This window comes from Blennius ocellaris (genome assembly GCF_963422515.1).
Source record: "Blennius ocellaris genome assembly, chromosome: 1".
NCBI classification, from domain to species: domain Eukaryota; kingdom Metazoa; phylum Chordata; class Actinopteri; order Blenniiformes; family Blenniidae; genus Blennius; species Blennius ocellaris.
In genome coordinates, this window is record NC_137650.1 from 24,883,890 (window position 1) to 24,904,242 (window position 20,353).

Genomic DNA, 20,353 nt, shown 5'->3' on the forward strand with positions numbered 1-20,353 from the left:
TCAACTTCTGGCTGATAAATCATCAGACTACACTGGCAAAGTACTGGGCTTGTGAAAAATGCATGAATTACTAATTAATGAGGCATTCTCGCAACATTTACATATTCATAAAGGTGTGTAATTCACATATGCATGAGCGAGCTCAGTGATAGCTTTGAGAGAATAACACATATTCCAAGAAAGACCTTTATTTTGGGAAATCCTTCACAAAGCTAAAGCGGGTCGAGATGCTTTCAGAAAAAAAAAAAACCATTACGCATTTATTCTTCCCTACAGAAATGAAGTCAAATGCTTTGGGAGACAAATGCACTGAGGAAAAGCAATGATGTGAGACAGTATGCAAAATTACATTTTCTGAAATATTTTCCCATGTGGATTTTCAAAAGTTCATTTAACAAGCCAGTGTTTCCAATAACCGTGCTCTGAAAATGTGATTGATTTACATAGAGAGAAATATGTTATTATCTGAGTTGCAGAAGGAAATATGCACTTCACTCTGGATAAAATAATCCATGAAATATATATTTCTGATTGTAGCATTTCTAAATTAAGCCAAACACATCTATTAAAATGGTTCTGCATTCCGACGTTGCTATTTAAATCTGTGTGATCTCCACATTATAGAGACATACCAACATATATTCCCTCATATATACATTTAATTATTCAATAAATATTTAATGTGTTTCATCTCGACCCTTAATGGGACAAGTCATTACTTTTTTCAGTGCGGTTGAAGTAAAAGAATAGCAGAGCCATGATGTCAGCCTTTTGGAGACGAACAATATCAGTGAAGCAGGTCCAAGATGGTTTGGCCGTCGTCGAGGCCTGTCCCTCTGGTGAAAAGGCCCCTCCATTGTTTCAACCGTCTCACAAAAGCTTTGTGAAAGCCGTCTCAAATATGGGTCAAAAAGCACAAATAACATTCAGATGGTTCCTAGGCTTTCCTCACAGCTATGCACCAAAGAATGACAAGTCCAACAAAACCGTGTCGAGTTTTTCACCCTATGCAATTGTCTTTCACATTAACTCCAAGCTGGGCCTTTTCAGCCAGGCCAGAGTTGTGTCAGGCTTACTCGGACAGAGACCAACTCCAGCAGCAGTCTTGGCCTCTCCACAGTACCATGCAGAGTCTGATTCCCTCCTTTATCCCATTACAAAAATGGCTCTTGGATGCACTACATGAATTATCTAATGAGAAAGACGGGCATCAAATAATGTGGCAAAATGATCACATTCAATTCAAAATTGAAATCTATTTTCTGCTCCACTGTTATTGTTCAACCAAAAATAGAAATGTTAGTTACTTTTCCGTGGGGTATTACATGTCGACATAGAAGAATCAAAAAGGGACAATAAATGGCTGTGGGTTTGAAAGAAGAAAAAAATAACTATGAAAAACTTGTGGATTGTGTTGTTTAAAAAAAAAAACTTTTTCATCCTTATTCCATAAACAATTTTTTTCTCCCAAACTTTCACATTGTAATATGTCTGTCAAATTAATGTGATGTCGACATTTCTATACACTGACCTGAGAACGGTGAGCTTCACCGAAGATGAAGCTGAAACAAGGACGCCATTTCAAGATACTTAAGTTTGAGTTTAACCTTGCAGGACTTTTGGAAGGCACTTCTGAGCATCAGGCGCCGGCTTTTGGCAGCTGCACAGGGAGCCTGGTGGGTCAGCCCTTCTCTGCGAGCTGCTACTCCACACTAATCTATTTTAAACCATCTGTGAAATTAGCAAGATTTCCTAAGTCCTTCACCTCCAAGGATTAAAACATTGCTAAGGGTGTGGGCTGTTCTTACATACTGTTCTTGTATACATGTTGGATGACTCCTGAGACCAGTTTGAACTTCCTCTTTTTTTAATTGCTGCTTGAAAAAGACAAAAAACAAAACAAAACAAAAACCAAGAAGCAACAAAAGGAAAAACAAAATTACAAGAGGTACTTTTACAGATTTTAAAATGTGTACAAACATACTGCACATTGGATTTGCTGTAATAGTAGCTCAATGTTTAATAGGAAGGGAACGTCGCTATTTCAGTTCAGAAACATCAGGGAAACAGCTGAGACTTAGCTGCTGTAAAGAGTTGTACCTCGGCATGCGGTGTCTCTGCCAAAGGCAGTACAATGAAGTCATGAGTCAAGTCTAATGAGAAAATCAGATAAATAGCAGCTGTTCTTGGGGAAATGGTGCTGTCTGACAGATTCACCGGGTGCATCGGCTGTAGCATTGAGCAGATCCAAATGAGTAAAATATTGTTCCGGGCGCCCCTCGCTGCTCTCCTTCCCTCCGGTGTTTAGTCATCAGAGTTGTGAAATAGCAGCCCTGCCGCTACACGACAGCATTGCTGTATTAATTATTTTGCGCTGCTCCCACATACACATCTTTGTACAACAGTGACAGTTCATCCAAACAGGCCACTTACAAACAGCAGTGTTACTAACCATAGCTCACCGGGCCCCCCAATTATTCCTCAGACCTCTTATTTGGTTCACACAGAAATCTATCGGCACAATGAAAAGCAAAAACATTTCATGTAACATTAAAAAAATGAGCCTCACATTCACAGTTTAAAAACTCAACTCAGCAATATAACCGTGTAACACACTCGCTTGCACAATACTGCAAAGACAAATACCCAAAGCTCAGAGCTTTTCTCTATGCCATTAGTTGTCATGCAGGCTTGGAAAATTACTATAAGATTTATTGTGCAAAGGTATATGTCTAGTTTTCCATCTACGGCTGGAGAATGCTTACCCAGGCATCTATTACAGACACCGTCGTTAAACTGTAGCTTTCCAGAGCTCCTGGGAAGGTGGAGTGTAATACAATGGTAAAACACAAAGTGATTGATGAGAACTACAAATTACACTTTTCCCAAATGGTAAAAAAAAAAAAAAAAGTTTAGTTCCAGACAACCGTTTTTTCCCTCTTTTTTTTTTGTTTTTTTTTTTGGGTTGAATTAATTTTCTTTGAACGAACACAGAGCAGGAACTATTAAACATATGCTGATTGAAATTGCGCTGACTTGAACTATATATGAAATGTTTTACCTCTTGCATCAAGGAGGAAGCAGGGTGTGGGACTCATAATTATAATGATGATAATGAGCATCGGATGGCAGGGATCCAGAGAGGAATGATGGACATAGTCTGGGTTTACAACTCTCAAGATGACCTCTGTCTATAGCATGCACGCACGCACGCACGCACGCACGCACGCACGCACGCACGCACGCACGCACACACACACACATACCGACCTCTTGCTTTCATAAGGTCAAGAATCCTTGCAGGTAGATTTTGCACCATAGTGCTCATAAATTCCCTTTTAAATTTTATTCACTAAACACCAGTGATGCCTGTTGTGTTTAGTTCGAATTGTAAAACCTTGTCGTCTATTAAGTGGAACTTGGCCTCCTAACTATGGAAGCTAGGGATTTTGTGTGCGTGATATGTTGCTGCAGTATTTTTTTTTTTCCCACAAGACAAATGTAGGTTTGTATCCTGAAACATTTATCTATCAGATGCTCATCATTTATTCATAGTAATCATATAAATGCATTGTGTCTTATGTGCATAACTTTTGATGTGGGTTTACTTCCGCTTTATCTTATTTTGTTTAACAAAGTTTTCCCGGTTTGCTGGTCAGACCTTATGATGATGATGATGAGGATGATGATGATGATGATGATGATGATGGTGTGCTTACAACGATGTGCTGTTACGGGTTTTGTATTAAATTAAAAAAAATCAGTATTTTGGTGAGCGCACTACTTTTTCCTCAGTGGGTTTCCCACCGCTGAAAACTCATGTGAAAAATAAATAAAAAAGACCAGTTCAACTTTTTAACTGTACTGTAAGTACAGTGTATGTACACACATATATTCCAGATGTGCTTCTTTGTCATCTAAAACAAAATTATTAATTTGCCAAAAATAATGATTGATGCTGTGATTATTTTCCATACTTTTAAGGTTCTCTCTTTTGGTGCTGTAAACCGCCATGGAGCTTTTTATTTTCTGTTAAGGTCTCAGACTCATGAGGCTATTACAGAAACTGGCCTTCCCGGATCATGTTTCACCTTTTCGCCAGTACTCAAAGCAGCATGCCTCTTGAATTTGTTTTCAAGGTTGAACGAGTGAGGCATTATCTAATGTCAGTCAAAATCTGCCACTACTTCTTTTGACATTCATCGACATCAGTGAAAGGCTGGAATAAACAAGGCTGATACAGCTCGCTGCAGTAATACAGAGAACATTAATAAGTGTATTTACGTGGATATAATCCTCACACACTGCAAGGAGATCTTGGTGCAGTAACAATGGATGCCTGTGGACAAAATTTTTTCATGGGTTTGTATTCATATATCTACTGTGTGGTCATAATTTCTTGCTCGCGTGTGTGTGCACGTGAAACAGGCTGAGTAACGCTGTCCTTTGCAGAGTGTTGAACCCATAAATTTTCTTTAAATTGTCAATATGCCAGCACTTTGAGAAAGAGATGGAAGAGAAAAAAAAACTGAAGTCATCCATTACCAGGTACAAATCTGTACTTTTACTGAAAAGTCCTCATTACATGAGATTAATGATAGATTGCAAATATTATACAAAACTTAAACGCCTAATAAAATTTATATTTGATTTTCACCATTATATTAAACACAGGCAGATTTAAAGATATATTTCCCTTAATCAGCTGGTGCTTATGGCCTTTCCAGGGCGTGTCCTGCATTTCACCCCATGTTTTCTGGCACTGCCTTCTACCCCCCCCCCCAACACACACACACACACACACACACACACACACACACACACACACGCAACCTCAGTCTGGCTGGTGCAGGTTAAGAAAACGTATGAATGGATAGATCTGCTCATTGACATATATTCTGGTGAATCAGTCCTCACACTGAAAAGCAAACTAGAGGATTAAAGTGTTTTATAAGGAGTTGTATTTATTGTCTCCATTTGTAATAAGGTGGAAATGGACAAAGTTTATTGAGGACTTGCTGGAATGTTAAAAAAAACAGAGCTTTCACAACAGAAATCTACTGAAAGAATCCCTCACAGGGTAAAACACAGACACACATACAGGGAACTAAATTAACCAGCCATCCTCAAATGCATGTTTTTAGGCTGTGAAAGGAAAAAGTTTGAACATAAAACCTAAACGGGCACAGTCAGAACATGCAAACTCCACATAGAAAGGCCATCATGCTCAAGACTATGAAATCTACATTTTGCTGGCAAGTAAATCCAAATAAACTACTGTTAATGACCATTTGTTATAAACTACTGTTTAATAAAGGTTCTTTCCTGCCAGTGATAATAGTGCTTATGGTTTATCTTAATGGTGCAGTTTATTTTGTATCTATTCAAAACTGCTTTTGGCTTCTATTAAAAAATTATATCCCTTTATGCATTTCGAATCTGTGGAGCCTCTGTGTTCATTTGCTGTATAGTTTGTGTGTGTGGCATGAAGTGGCTGAGCACTCCCATCTGAAAGGTGGCAATTGCATTGACAAAATGATGCTACTTACATATTATTTGTTAATCAATTTGGTTGGAGTTATTTGGAGCATGTGAAATAGGTTATTCTTGGAGCAGAGATTTTCTTTTTTGATTTGAGTTGTAATATTTTTTTTTTTAACGTGATTCGCTGCGTATTTTTGTTTGTTGCAAAGCTACCCATCTTCCATCCGTCTTGAAATGGTTAAAATATGACCTAACAACCAAGGACTGTTTTTGTTTTTAGCCGATAAGCTCTTTGTATACAATATTGTTGCTGTTATTTGCTTCTTTGTCTCCACATATTACACAAACATATGCATTGTTGGCAGTAAAGCAACTAATTTATCCACATTGAATTAAACTCCCTAGTTTCCCTTGTTTTTTGGTTGTATTTTTTTTCTTACCAAACAGGAAAAGTTAACATGAATCTCCTGCATTGAAAGACGACCATTAGAAGACATATTAAGGTGTGACGCATCATATCGTTGATGGAATGACACTTTTTCAGTGGTACATTGTGTTTCAAGTGTCACATTTGTCTGCACGTTTCTTAGAATGACTGTTGCGCAACAAAATTAAAACCAATCACTGTTTACATGTTTACATGTAATTATTGCCAGAGCTCAAGAGAGTGTGCCGTGAAGAGCTGCAGCTCTACAGGGATGACGGTTGAAGACCCCTGATCTAATCCGTCATTTAGGTGTGCAGACATTTTTGAGCGAAGGTCCTGCAGAAGATGCTCCACACCTTTCATAATGCTGTTTTTTCTAGTTCATTTCTCACAGTGAATTTGCTTCGGCGCTGTTGCTACTTTATATTTATGTATGAATGACAACGAGGCAGAATGGCGGGATGATCTGCCCCGCCTCTGATCGGCGGGCTCGGGAGGTGGTATCAGAGGCACAAGTAAAGTGAGATGGTGTCTGTGTGAACGAGTGAGATTGGCACGTTGCGGCTCTGTCACGTCTCTGGAAGCTCGTGGCTGTTGGAAATCACACACCGGGCAGTCTGAGCTTGTTTCAGTGTGAATTGCTGGAAGCTGGTGATGAGAATGGAACTTGTAGATGCAGTTGTCGATTTTATGTGAAATTGATTATTGGGAATCAACCTATTGTGTCATTTTGGTCGTAGTACCGCATGAATTTCACTCTGCACCAGCAATAGTATGAATTAATAATGAAGACAAATTAGGGACTGAGGAATGACGTCCCCTTTTAAAACAAACTACAGATTTGTATTTCTACATCAAAAATGCAAATGAAGCATATCTATTTTAGTCAAAGTGACCTGAGTTTTATCACCTCAGTCACAGAAAAGAACAGTAGGGACAAGGTTAGATTTATAGAAGCTCACACTGCAAATGCAAAATGCAATATATTGACGTATTAAAGGATATTGAGCATCAAGAATAATATATGGTCAACAGATAAATTGTCTTCAATTTGGAGAGTGAGGGCGAGTCTTAATTTTTAATAATAGACAAGGTATAGAGAAAGATTGTCAATGTGTATTATGGTATCTGCTACGGTCCAGAAAATCCCCAAACTCTGCTTTCTTCTGCCCCTCGGCGTTCCCCACACGTATTGTAAATAGTATCATAAATACCTTCACTGGGGGGGAAATAAAAATCATTACACAAATCTTAAAACAAAATGTTTCTTTAATTTGTAAGTGTCAACAGCAGTACAAAAGATGGAGTGATGTGAGAAGCTTTCTGTAACACAATTTGTCTTTTTTTTTTTTATTCCTTTTTTTTTTTTTACAGAAAAGGAGGAACTTTTTGAGGTAAATGAGCTGAAACAGGCAGTTAATCAGTCCACTGCTTTGTTGTCACAATGGGCCGAGACATACAGGAAATGGCGTTATAATATATCTGGATTGATCCTGTGGGTATCGTTGAGTCATACACAGTATACACATTCTTGGGGTGCCTCGCTACACCCAAAGGTTTGAATCATTGGTTTGTTTTTACTTGATATAGTGAATTAATTACTACCAAAGTCAAGGAGATTGCTCCCCACACACACCGATGTAAAAATTATTCACCTTAAGTTTACCTCACGTCAATACTGCACATGGAAATCAACGACTTGCTGGTGTACACTTTGAAGCCAAGCAAAATAAAGGAAAAAATAAAGCATTAAAAAAATGTAGGTAACATTTTTATTTTTTTTTCTTCTTTTTAGCAGTAATACCCCTAGCAAATAATTGACCTTTTGTACTGTATAAAGAAGAATGTGAACACAAACGTGATGGCAACATTTTTTTTTTTAAAGTTGAATTAAAAACTTTACATTGAACTGTACAAGATATTATGATAAACTATTTACATATTCAGACATAAACTTTTTTTTTTAAAGCAGTAACAGACACTATGTATTTAATTTTCTCTAATAACACCCAAACAATACTTGCCATGGGTCTAGGTACCTGCCAGGAGAAACTGGAGAAAAAAAAAAAAAGAAGACTTCTACGTGGAAAAATTGTATCAGGCTGCCAGCAAAGTCAAAATGGCGGCTCCAGTGACAGTAGAGCCCCACACAGTGTTGCTTGAGAGACAAGTCTAAAAAGCAAAGTACCAAAGACAACTATAAATGTTGCCCTGAACAACATATTTTACACTTCTGAACAGCAGCTAGCATGTCAGTCCAGCATGTCAGTGAATTGTGCTGATTAAATTAACACAGAACATTCCCACCATATACATCACAAGGTTCAGACAGAAGGAAAAAAAAAAATCAAATTACAGTAAGTAATGTAGAAACAGCAAAGAAGCTTTTGTCTTCAGTTGTTTGTTCAAACCATTTCCAACAAGTGGGAAAAAAAATAACAAAATGTGAGGGTTACATTTGCGGATGGCAGGATAGTCGTGGACATGTTTGTGAAAAAACAAATGGCACCAAAAAGATGGCAAAGAGAGATATAATTAAGAGGAAATGCACATTGTTTCTTGTGCATTTTGCCAAATGAATAGAAATTAATACTTGCACTTTCCCACATAAAAATTTAAATCTAACAACATCTTTATTTAAAATAATCATTCATTAAAAAAAAAAAAAGACACCATTTTATTATAACAATGTAAATGCAAGCCAAATGCATGCAATCTTTTCAGCTTCTCATAAAAAAATCATCACATATGGGTGTTGTAAAAAAGACAAAATGTGAAGATATACAGCATGTTGCTCAGATTGTATCAAGATTAGAAACAGATTATTGGATAATTCTTTTACCCCAAGTGCTTGTTTTTTTGTTGTTGTTGTTTTTTTTTTTATTAGTACCTTACTTGTTATCAAGTATTGGTCTAGCTTTTGTTGTGTTTCTTTTGAATATCTCAGGCATTATTTTTTTTAAGATGTAAGCAAGTGAGGCGCTTTTCTCCGTCTCAGGACTACGACTGCTCTCTTCCAAAAAGCAGAACAATTCAGCATCTACATGAGGTACAGTGACTTGTCAGCTTTTAAAACATGAAACCACATACAGAAGTAAAACATAAAGAAGGAAAATAAAATAGACCAGCCAAATACATAACTTATACTTCACTAATAAACAAAAATATATTTCCTATGTTATATTTACAATAAAATCTAAATGAGATGGTGAATTCACTGAAAACCATTTTTATAATATATTTTTTTCTACTTTTTAGCTCCAATTCATCAAAAGGTTGTTTTTTTTAATTTCTCTGATTGTCCCAGTTGTTGTTTTACTGTCAGTTTTAGAGCCAACAGAGGCTAATAATAAATACAATAGGTTGATTCTCTACAGTTTCAAATACAATATACAACGCACTGAAGTCTGGTGTTTCACGGCTCACTGAGCCCGCTGTTGATTTTTCTGCTCACTCTCTTGTGCTGAGTCTCTCTCCTAGGCAGCCCTGAAGCTTAAACAAAGTGTTCATTCATCACATGTGTCTTTGCATAAATAAACAAAATAAGTACACCAAAAAAAAAAAAAAAAGAGACTCAAATCTGGTCATGGTGAGAGCAAACCCACTTGAGTCCAACGGGATGGGGGGGTGATTTTGTTCATTCATGGTGTTTTTCCTCAAACAGCTTCACATTAATCAGAATTGATAAAAAATACAATTTATATCCAGTGCTCATAACACTTATGAAACATTGTCTTTTTGTGAGTTCTTGTCATTTTTTTCTTTCTTTTTTTTTGTCTTTCAAATGTTTTTTTTTTTTTTGCTGTATAAGCACAGTCAAGTTTCAGTTCCATGAAGAGTCCTTTTAACTACCAACCAACTAAAACAGTGTGGCATGGTCATGAACATATTTACAGTCACATACAAATCAATCTAACCACCAGCAAAAAAGAGCAAACAGGTTAAAAATACCAAACAGGTTGACTTGGAGGGAAATCCACTCAGGTTTCATTTGTAGGAGAGCATCTTTGTTTTGTACCTTGAACAGAGAACAATGTAGAAAAGATGCCATAAAAAGCAAAGGAATTATCAGTGAGGTGGTGAAAAAAAGAACTTATGTGACTCGATGTACACGCTTCTAAAAGTACAAACAATGTAAGTCAGCAATGAGTGGGCATAAACAATTAGAGTACAGAAGATAAGAGAGCTATATGTCGCCGTCTGTACCAGTTAGAGCTCGGAGAAAAATGCAGTGACCAGCAGTGGCGATCTTGACCAGTTAAAACCAGCGGCCAGCCATTCAGATCCTTCAAAACTCTCTGTGCTCTCTCTGAAATGGACAGGTTCAAGGGCAAGGGAGGGGAATAGCTGGACTCATGCATTAATAATGCTGTATTTCAGATGATACCCAGTCGTCAGTCATTTTAATAATCCCCCACAGCTTGATGTACTTGTTCCATCTGCTCGCCAGTGCCTGGTGATTGGACCAGGGTGGGAGCCCTGTTGAGGCCTCACTTCCAGCACTTTGATGGAGAGCACAATGAGGCACACACACACCCCCGTCTTTATTGTTTTCCATCCTTCCCTGGTGTTTTCTCCTTCTCCGAGCCAGATGGCGCCCCCTGGGTGCTGAGGTTGCCACAGGCTGGGGTCAGAGCAGGGTAGGGCAGGGAGGAGAGCCACTTAGACCCTCTGCCCCATAAAGAGGATCTGAGTCTCAACATCAAGGCTTTGACCACTAGAGGAGCCTCATTGAGCTTCCGCCTCTGGTAGGTCAGCTTTAGGCTGAAATTGGACTTTGAGTCAATGTTTCTGTGTTGTTGCATTTTGCCTTTAAATGCAACATTAGATTAATTAAAAAGAAAAAAATAAACTAAATAAGGCGCAAGGGTGACAGGATTTATGTAAGTGCACTGCTGCAAAAAAAAAAGTTGTTTCAAATGACCTTTGTCACATTTACATGACGAGGTAATCAAAGAAACAAACCGCTTTTTCTCTCTGCCGAGAGATGTCCTGGCAAACTGTCTCTCCTTTCAAGACGACTTCAGTAATCAACTCATTGCATCAACCCGCTGACCGTACGGTACTTTAAGACTTCTTAGTGTCAGTTTAAGATTTACAATGTCTAAAAAGAATTAAGATTGAAAAAAAAAAAAAAAAAAAATCACATTTTAAGACCTAAGACTTTAAACTTGCCGTCCAAATAGGGCTAAAGTGTTTAATAGAACGTACTGTAGCTACACATTGTACAACATCAATTTGAGATTGTAATGCCACCAAAGCTGCCTTTTGCTGCTGTTCCAATCCCACGGATTGGAGGCCTTTGGCCCTTTAGCATTCTGGCCTGATTACAATCACTCTCTGATTAAGATCTTGGTGAGGCAGGACTGGGGTGCGGCGCTGGAAACGAGTGAAGGATGCTCACGGTGCTGTGTGAGGACTTATATGAGGAAATGAAAGGGCTGGACACTTTCATTGATGATCACTGCATTGGCCTCCACGGAGAACAGCTTGCATCACAAGCTACCGTCCACTGATGTAACATGTTAGAACTTCCTGCAGAGCTTCGCTGCCTCCAAGTTCCTGAGTTTCATTTGTTTATTCTGTTGGGGTGAATTAAAGAAAGACTGGATAATGAAGCTGCATTAAGAGATGAAGAGATTGTCTAAGACTCACGAAGCCTCTCTCGAAAGACATGACAGGCTTTAGAAGCAACTTGAAATGTTTGGCACTTCCGCACAAAGTATGCAGATCTGAAGAAACAATTGACAACAACGATGATGATGATAATAATAATAATAATAATAATAATAATAATTAATGTTGATTTACCCTCTGCAATAAGTTGGAATCACTCCATATTCATTTTGAGATATTTTGCAATGGTAATATTTTTTTCTCTTGTCTAAAACATTCACAAGCTGTTGGCTGGCACACTATACCTGAGTGAGAATATTATTCCCATCTTAAACAGTAAGGTAATGTAGCAAAACCATCTAATTGAAGAGGAAAACAAGGTAAGAATTGCAAGAATTATAGGATTATGACAACCGTTCAATTTCAAGTTCTGTCTTTTGTTGTAGTCTACAACCTAATTGTGTAAATGTCCATGATCTTAATGAAAAAACAAACAAACAAACAGCAATGACATAAAAAAAAAAAAAAAAACCCAACATGATATAAATTACCACAACCAAACTTTCACACACTTGAAGAAACGCTTAAGACCAAATAGCTTTTGATTCAGGTGAAGCCACAGCTGCATGCTGGCCTCGATATGATACATCATATTCAAATAAAAACAACCAAAAAGTTTCTTTAACCTTTGTGGTACAGGTTTTTTTGTTTTCTTTTGCTCTTTCCCTCCCTCTGCTCAGACCAGCTCTCTGGGCATCCTCCTGTATGAGTGTTGTGTCGGCTTTCTGTTTGGCCTCTTCAGAGGTCTCAGTTGGCGCTGACTGGCTCTTGTGTGTCATTCTCACTGCTATAGTCCGATTTGGGCTCGTCCTCAAAATCTTCGTACATGTCCATCTCGTCCTCGCCGTTAACCGGCTGGCTGTTGTTCGCCATGGCGTTGGGCTCTAGCTTCATGTTGTAGGTGCTCTGAATGACGGGGATGGGTGGCTCAGGACTCGCTGAGGCACTTGAGCACTCCGATGTCATCTGGGGTGACGGCGTAGTTGTCGCCAGGGTGATGGCCCCAGGGTAGACCATGTTGGCGCTAGTTGTGATGGGGATCTGTGGCGGCTGCCTGTATGTATGAAAAACGGAAAACAATGAGACAGTGCTCCTTTTTTTTCCATATAACACATGTGAGCAGATTACAAGGGTGCTGAAAATGAGTTAAATGTGTGAGTGCTGCTCTGCTTGAGGTGCACGTCTGTAAACTACTATGTATATCTTCGTTGCGGCACTTAAACTGAGAAGCTTTAGGGGTTTCCCACTTTAAGCCAGCGGTTCTGTGAAAGTGATTTGGGGAAAGAGAGGTTCTCCCGACAGCTCCTGTTTTTAGCCGTTCAGAAACAGTACCCGGTTTATTGGTGACATAAAACCAATACGTGGTTAGCGCCGCTCTTGTCTGCTGTTGTGCTGGATGATTGATACTCCAGCCGCTGAAGCTTATGACTGACATGGGAACACCTGGAGAAGGGTTCTCCTGCTAACCACACACAGTAAATTAAAGTGTTAAGCTTCAGACTGGTGCCCTGCAGCCTTCTGTAAGTGTATACTTGCAGCATATATCCTGTAATAATGTCTGCACTTTGTGGTCCATTTAAAAACGACTATTGTCAAAAAATTATGAAATACAGCTATTGAAAAAACACTTGATTTGAATGTGTTTGACAGACTGTTCTCTTAAAACCAATACAAAGGAGGTTGACCCAACTATCCCTTTGGAAGTGGCACTTATCCTCCAAACTCTAAAGAGACAGTGCTGCATACCGATTGGTGTATCTTAAAACCATTAGTGTATCTGGGGTTTTGTTTTTATGATTGATTGTGCACCTACCCCACAGTGAAAAACTGCCTCATCTCTTGTCGCCGTGAGCGCATCATCTGCTTGTACTCTCCAATACGAAGTTTTTTTCCGTCAATAATGCAGGTCCTCTTAGGCCGTGGCTTGTACTTGTAGTTTGGATACTTCTCTAGATGGAGTTTACTCAGACGAGCCTGCTCTTCGTAGTATGGCTGCTTGTCCTGATTAGTCATGGACTTCCAGCGAGAACCTGCACAACACAATAGATAAAAAGACGTAAGGATTTTGTTGAATCATCAAGAGACAGAAATCCTACTTGAATTGTAACAATGGCAGTATTGTCAATACACAGAGCTCAGCAAAATATACCAAGCATGCACAATTTCAAATCACGACATATTTTCCTGTTCATTGAAGTGATCTTCTGCAGTTTCCCTGCAGAAGATCACTGTAAAGGGCCAATTTCCCTTACAGTTGCTCTATCCACAAGTGTAAGTTTAAAAAAAAAAAAAAATCATATGCCATGGATTTATGATCCATTCCTCAACAACCTCTTCATAGCGCCTGCCCATGCACATTATCTGAGGCCAGAGACATGCTTGTTCCTTACTGTCAAACAGTACGGAACAACAAGTCAGTGTAGTAAATACTCCAGTACTGTGAAGTGCCCCACACTGGCACGGATGACAGCACTTTTAACAGCTCTGATGTATGGACTCCAGTACTGTGGGGACAAGACCCATTTAGTCTCTGTCATTTTTCATGACAAACACTTATGGTAGTGATGGGCTATAAATCCATCTGTATGCTGAGGTGAACTGATCCACAGAGGGCCTACACGATAACACACTCCACCTTCTTTACACACCAGATACTTTGACGGATATTTACATATCACGGAGTAATAAATCCATTTGAACGTACATAAACAGAAACATGCTTTTCTATGTCTGTAAAGAATTAAAACATTTCGAAATGATTAAGATATCAGAGGGAAGGTGCTGTTTCACAGGATGTTGGTTCAAAGAGAATTTGCACATTCTGGATGTTTTTTAATGCATGTGTCGGCTCACAAACTCAAACACCAACAAAAGTAAAGAGTCGGTGTCAGAGAAAGGGAAAAAGGAAAACATTTTTTTATGATGAAAATTAGACAGTTATATTCAATTGGCGTCACAAACATGAAGAAAAATATACTGTGGCAGGTCTACTTTCGAACATGAATGGTACCTTTAAATATTTTCCTCTGTCGTGTTTGATTTGAAAGGTCTTACCCAAAATCTTGCTTATGTTGGAATTGTGCATGTCGGGGAAGGCCTGTAGGATCTTGCGTCGTTCGTCTTTAGCCCACACCATGAATGCATTCATTGGTCTTTTAATGTGGGGCTCGTTGTTGTTTCTTCCTCGGGATTCCCTGAAGACTCGCGCCTCTGTAGTACCAGCGCCTCCTGTTGGCCAACAATAATAGGGTTGGGGTTTATCATTCACTTCCTTGTGCCCTGGAATAGCCAGAGTAGGAACAAGAGAGAGCGAGGCAAGACACTGATTAAATGACGAGCCGTGTTTAAACTCTCCTTCATCTACTGCCAACAAAGCTAATGTCATGGAGATGTTTTGGGTGTGATAACAGGGATACACAGCCTCCTGAAGGATTAGACGTTTTTACTGAGTATAAAACCAGATTTGTGACACAAAAGTGAACACAGTGTAAGTTTGAGGCACAAATGCTGTACTTAACTTAATCTCAGGTTTGTTCAAAAGAAGTTTTTTTTTTTTCCTCATAAAAACTTAATTGTTTTGTTTGTATACTCTTCTCTGTCTATTCACACACAGCTCAGTTTGACACTCGGTGTCCATAAAAATTGAGTGGCAACATGAATAATGAATATGAAGACGAAGACGAAGGCAGCCTTTAATAAAGATCAAGCAGGAAACTCGAACTCCAGCAAATCTTTAAAAAAGTACATTTATCATCCAAAGTACATTTTAATATACATATGCACAAATAAATTCCTTTGGTACACTTTTTCCTACTCCTTCTATTTCCTCCACGCACTCACACACACACACACACACACACACACACACACACACACACACACACACACACACACACACACACACACACAGACACACACACACACACACACACACACACACACGAGCAGCAGAGAGTGTGCCGATTCTGCAAAGTGCTGTTTCTCAATCAGGCCATTCACAATCAGCATAAGAGAGTTTCTCTCAGTATTAAACTGTACATCAGACTGATAATGATTTCTGTTTGCATGCGCATTTGCTTCCTTTTATATGTAAGATGTGAAAGAATTAAATAAAAGCAGTATGAATATTTAAACAAACAAAAACATGTTGATAAACAAGGCTTGAAAAATAAGACAAAAAAAGCCTTCCATATGCTACGATACATCTTTAATGATCTCAAATCTGGAAAAGAAAGCTTGGGATGACTCATGCATATTTCATCATCCACATGTGAAGCCTTCTCATTAGACCATTCCAGTCGCAGCCTTGGCACACGTTACCTGGGGTTTGATTTCTATTATTATTTCAGTTGATAAACAAAATCAAACTCTTAATGAGTAATGGAGGGCTGTGCAGAGACATTAATTCCAAATCCACGGAAGCCTCACTCTGCTCTAATCACAGAAGATATTGCTGCACCATTTTCAGCCTCGAGAGTTTGAGTGTCTTTCCCTCAAAAAAGCATGCCTGGTTTCCAAAGCCATTACAGGAGACAAGTAGTGAGAAAAAGGCAAAAGAGCACCGTTGTACTGGAGGTGTGCTGAGATTTGGTTTATGCTCATCGAAAATGATCGAGGTCCAGCTGCCTGCGAAGAAACCTGTTTGTCCGAGCGTAAAGGCAGCCAAAATTGATTTTCACCAGCTCATTTCTAACACTTAAGCAGCCACATTTATGATCTCCGCATTCATCTGGGGGGGGGGGGGGGGGGGGGGGCAATGAAAAATGTATTTTCACACTGTGACTTTGCACCAGTCAAACAATTCAGAGCTCTATGTCAGCGAGTTTTTCCCGGTAGGTCTTATTTTGAAATCCCCTGTGAATAGTGAAAAAGTCAAATATCATTTTCTAAAATGAGGAGCTCAGACAGGCAAACTCATTACCCTGTTTTAAATCTGGTCTTAAAACTCACTTTTATCGCTTGGCTTTTATGAACTGAAATTCTTTGTTGTACTCTTTTCCTCTGATCTCTGTATTTTGTTATTGTAATTTTATTGTGATTTTAATGTAAAAGCACTTTGTAACACCGTTTTAAAAAAGTGCTATACAAATAAAGTTATTATTATTATTATTATTATTATTATTATTATCATTATGAAAATACATGTAGAAATAATACTATTAGATCAAATATTGTCTTGATTTTTTTTAAACATCAAATGTGTTGATAATTTCCTTTAAATGTTTTATATCAAGTTGGACTTGCTAATTTTATTTTGGGTGTTTTTATAAAATCAGGAGAAATATAATTCAATCCAGCAATATTTTTCTAAATTGTCCTATTTCATATGCAAATCTTCATTACTATGCTTGTTTTCCCCCTACCTTTAAAAAGTAATAGTTAAATAATCTCAAATAATAAATTAATTTAACTAAATCTGCCACACAGAGAATTTATATGGGTTTGTAATTTACACATGTACTTTCTCAAACTTTGCAAGTGCCATGTCTTACTCGATTTGCTTAACCCTCCTGGAATGCTACAGACCCTGAAGCCATCACGAATCCAGAAATAATACACTACCTTTGCTGCCACCAAACCCCACAGTACGTTAATTTCATTTAGCATGCACTCACTGTACAGGATGAATTGATTTCACTTTGTTTGGTTTTGACAACCATGTTTATTGTGCAATGAAATGTGGTGTGGCGGAGGGCTGACAGTATCCATCAACGCGGGGCAATCTGCTGACTGCCTGGGCCAGATGAAGGTATTCATTAGCTCAGGAGCGCAGCGCTCACTCAGACACGACAGCCAGTGTCTGCGCCCCGGGATCGCTTGCTGTAATTTACGATGCCTCCCGTGCCATTACTCTATCACTGACACTGATTCAGCAATTTATATACTGGTGTGCATGCATACGGGCAGAGGTGATCTTCTTGTGGGGAGGGGGACAAAACAACTGCCTGCCATCACCTAGTGCCACATCCATAGTTAGCCAGGAAACCAGCCACGTGGCTCATTGGAGTGAATCCAGATCAGGCATGATCTTTTGCGGCACATGATCGCACACAGAAAAGTGCCTGTCAGATGCTACAGAAAGCTGCAGACTTGAACAACGTGAGTGTTACAACATCTTAAGTTGTACCGAGGCAGGTGCTGTGCTCTTGGATTTCGAAAGAAAGTGGTGAAACTGTCCAGCCGACTCAGACTTTTGACCTTAAATAAAAGCAAGGTATTGTAACCAATTGTTAATAAAGTATGAACACAGAGAACACCTATGTAAAATAGGTTTTTAAAAGACTATCACATAAAGTTGTGCAAGGCTTCAGGGTTATTATGATTATGTATGACTTAATCTGAGGCATCCAGTGCATAAACACGGTAAATTGCAAGAAAGATAGAGAAGCAATGTAATGCAACAGCGTTTCAGTTTTTTCGCTGCACTGATATTTTGCAAATGAATATTAACAATCCTTTTTTTTTTTTTTCAGGAGGGGCAGGACATTTAGGAGACAGTTAGTTAGGCATCTGATTGTGTAAATAAACACAGATGTTTAGCAGTGCCAGGGCCAGGCCCCCTGGGTGGTAGCTGGGGAGGGAGCGAAACAGAGGATGTGCTGCTTAATAGAATTTATTGTGATTCATGAGGCTCGCAGCTCAAGTGTGACAGAGCGATATGAGAATCCCCTTTTAATTTGTCTCTCCTGGAAACACCGCAGATGAGCAGCATGAATTACAGTGGGAAAGAATGATTGTGTGCGTGAGGGGAGGGGATAAAGCATGAGAAGGGGAGAACAAATAATGAGGAAACGGGAGGGGGGGGGAAGGCGCTAAATGGAGAGAGAATGTAGTGAGGCCCCAATGTCTAGCGCACCTGTGAGCTGCAGGCTCAGACTCGACAGTGTACCCAGCCAGAGGGTAGCGCTGCCCCTGTGTCTCCTCCTTACTCATCTTTGTTCTGTGGGCAGACACATAATGTCACCCAGGAATCCGCTCAAGAGGATGAGCCTCGGTGAGCAGGCAACAATCACACAAACCTGCCAAGCCTTCCCTGTTGGGATCAAATCTAACACCTCTGACTGAAGGCATTTACTTCTGACAATAGAGCCTCTCCCTCAGAGCAGGATGAGGTGAGATTTATGTGTATGGACAGACAGAATGCAGCGCTTAGTGGCCCCCCTCTAACCTGAGCTGATGGCATGCTAATTAAACCATTACAAATTAGAAGAGAACCAAGCCCAATTACAACATGTCAGTCATTTATTCTGTTAGGTTTTTTTTTTTTTTTTTTTTGTCAGAATGATTGAAGATTTCAGACCGTGTGTGTGTGCGTGCGTGTGTGTGTGTGCGCACGTGGGACCTTAAGAACAAACAGCCAGCTTGTTTCAACATGCAAGCTGCTGCTTTCACTTTTGTGCGCTCCACCAGCTCTCTTATACACTTTAGTTGAAAGTAAAGTCTAATCTTTCACAGCTTCCCAGCTTCCTGTGAAAACTGGGATGTAAACACATTTGTTCTGTTCGGGGCAAATCTGAATTTGTCAACTTCAAAAATGCAACTTTCTCATTGATTTTGTTGACCTATCCGACTATTGTTGTCACTTGATAAATCATTACGACTGAGCCCCCTCATCTTAAGTTGTTTTCAAGGGAAAGTCCTCGGCAATAAAAAGCAGAGCTGGATTCCCACGGCCTCACAGTGGAGGAAAAACAACAGCAGAAACCTCCTCAAACAAGCAACCCATATAAAACTTCACTGGTGATGGGTTTCTCTCCATCAGTTGCTCAGAGCTCTTGTGATCTGCAACAACAATGCAACACAACTGCTCCTCTGATCCTATTCCACAAAGATTTTTGTTAAAGACACTTCTGGCTCATTGTTTTCCCTCAGCTGATATCATCTCATTGGGCCTTTAGATTAATTAATTTTCCTGCTTCATCCCTCAACAACCTCTTTGTTCTCTGCGGACCCACAGTGATGGGGGTGGTTTAGACAAACATACAGCTATACGGCAGCGTCTTATTGCCGTATGTGAATGAACAAAGCGTCTGGCTGGCTGACTGAGGCTTTTGTAGTATTTGGTGATGTTTTCATCAGAGCTTAAAACTACCTAATGAATTTGCAGTGGGATCACGCATGTTACTCGTAGCTTTGTTAAAAGATGGAAATCCTATCTATTCCTATGCCTTTCTGACTTTTTTTTTTTTTCCCCCGATTAAAGTTGCTCAGACTTTGGTTGCTGCACGCTTTGTAAATATTAGCTTAAATAGCCTAAAGCTTTCTGTGAACTGCTGTGATAACAGACGTCGGCTGTACGCTGTGCCTGCTCAATGTGGCTGCTCTGTTCTAGAGGCAGAACTGCTGCACAGCAAGGGACATTCACACCCGGTGTGCGGGTTGGGCGGTGCACCCAGTGATTTTCCTTTTCAGGGAACGCAAACGTATATGCAGCATGCTCTGATCTACTTGGGAAAAGTATGTTAAACCCCCCCCCCCCAAAAAAAAAAACCTGCTTTGCCATTAATTTCTCTTTTAGTTCTAAACTAATCCCAAAGTGTAATTACTTTCAAAAAGATGTTTAAGATATCTTGATAGCATATTTTCGTTGTTACAAAATGTCAAAATGTTGTTTTTTCACGCTGACATTTTCGTGACGTCTTTGTTGCAAGTTACACGCTATATTTCTATATACCAAGGTAAGAGATGGAGCCAAGCCTCCAATGGTTCAAGGAGGAGAAAATCCTCACAAGGCTTTCAAAAGCAAACATGTCCTCAGAAGAGTAA

General features: G+C 39.3%; 1 protein-coding gene across 2 annotated transcripts in view; it reads right to left on the reverse strand.

Annotated features, from left to right (window-relative positions):
- Positions 1-7,162: 7,162 nt before the first annotated feature.
- sox6 (SRY-box transcription factor 6) overlaps positions 7,163-20,353 on the reverse strand; it is a 132,514-nt gene continuing 119,323 nt past the window's right edge. For both annotated transcript variants that reach the window (XM_080517800.1, XM_080517799.1), the window contains exons 15-17: positions 14,642-14,815; positions 13,401-13,617; positions 7,163-12,641 (exon numbers count right to left, since the gene is read on the reverse strand). In XM_080517800.1, coding sequence (XP_080373926.1) covers positions 12,335-12,641; positions 13,401-13,617; positions 14,642-14,815 — 698 coding nt within the window. In that variant the 3' untranslated portion in view covers positions 7,163-12,334. The remainder of the gene's footprint in view (positions 12,642-13,400; positions 13,618-14,641; positions 14,816-20,353) is intronic.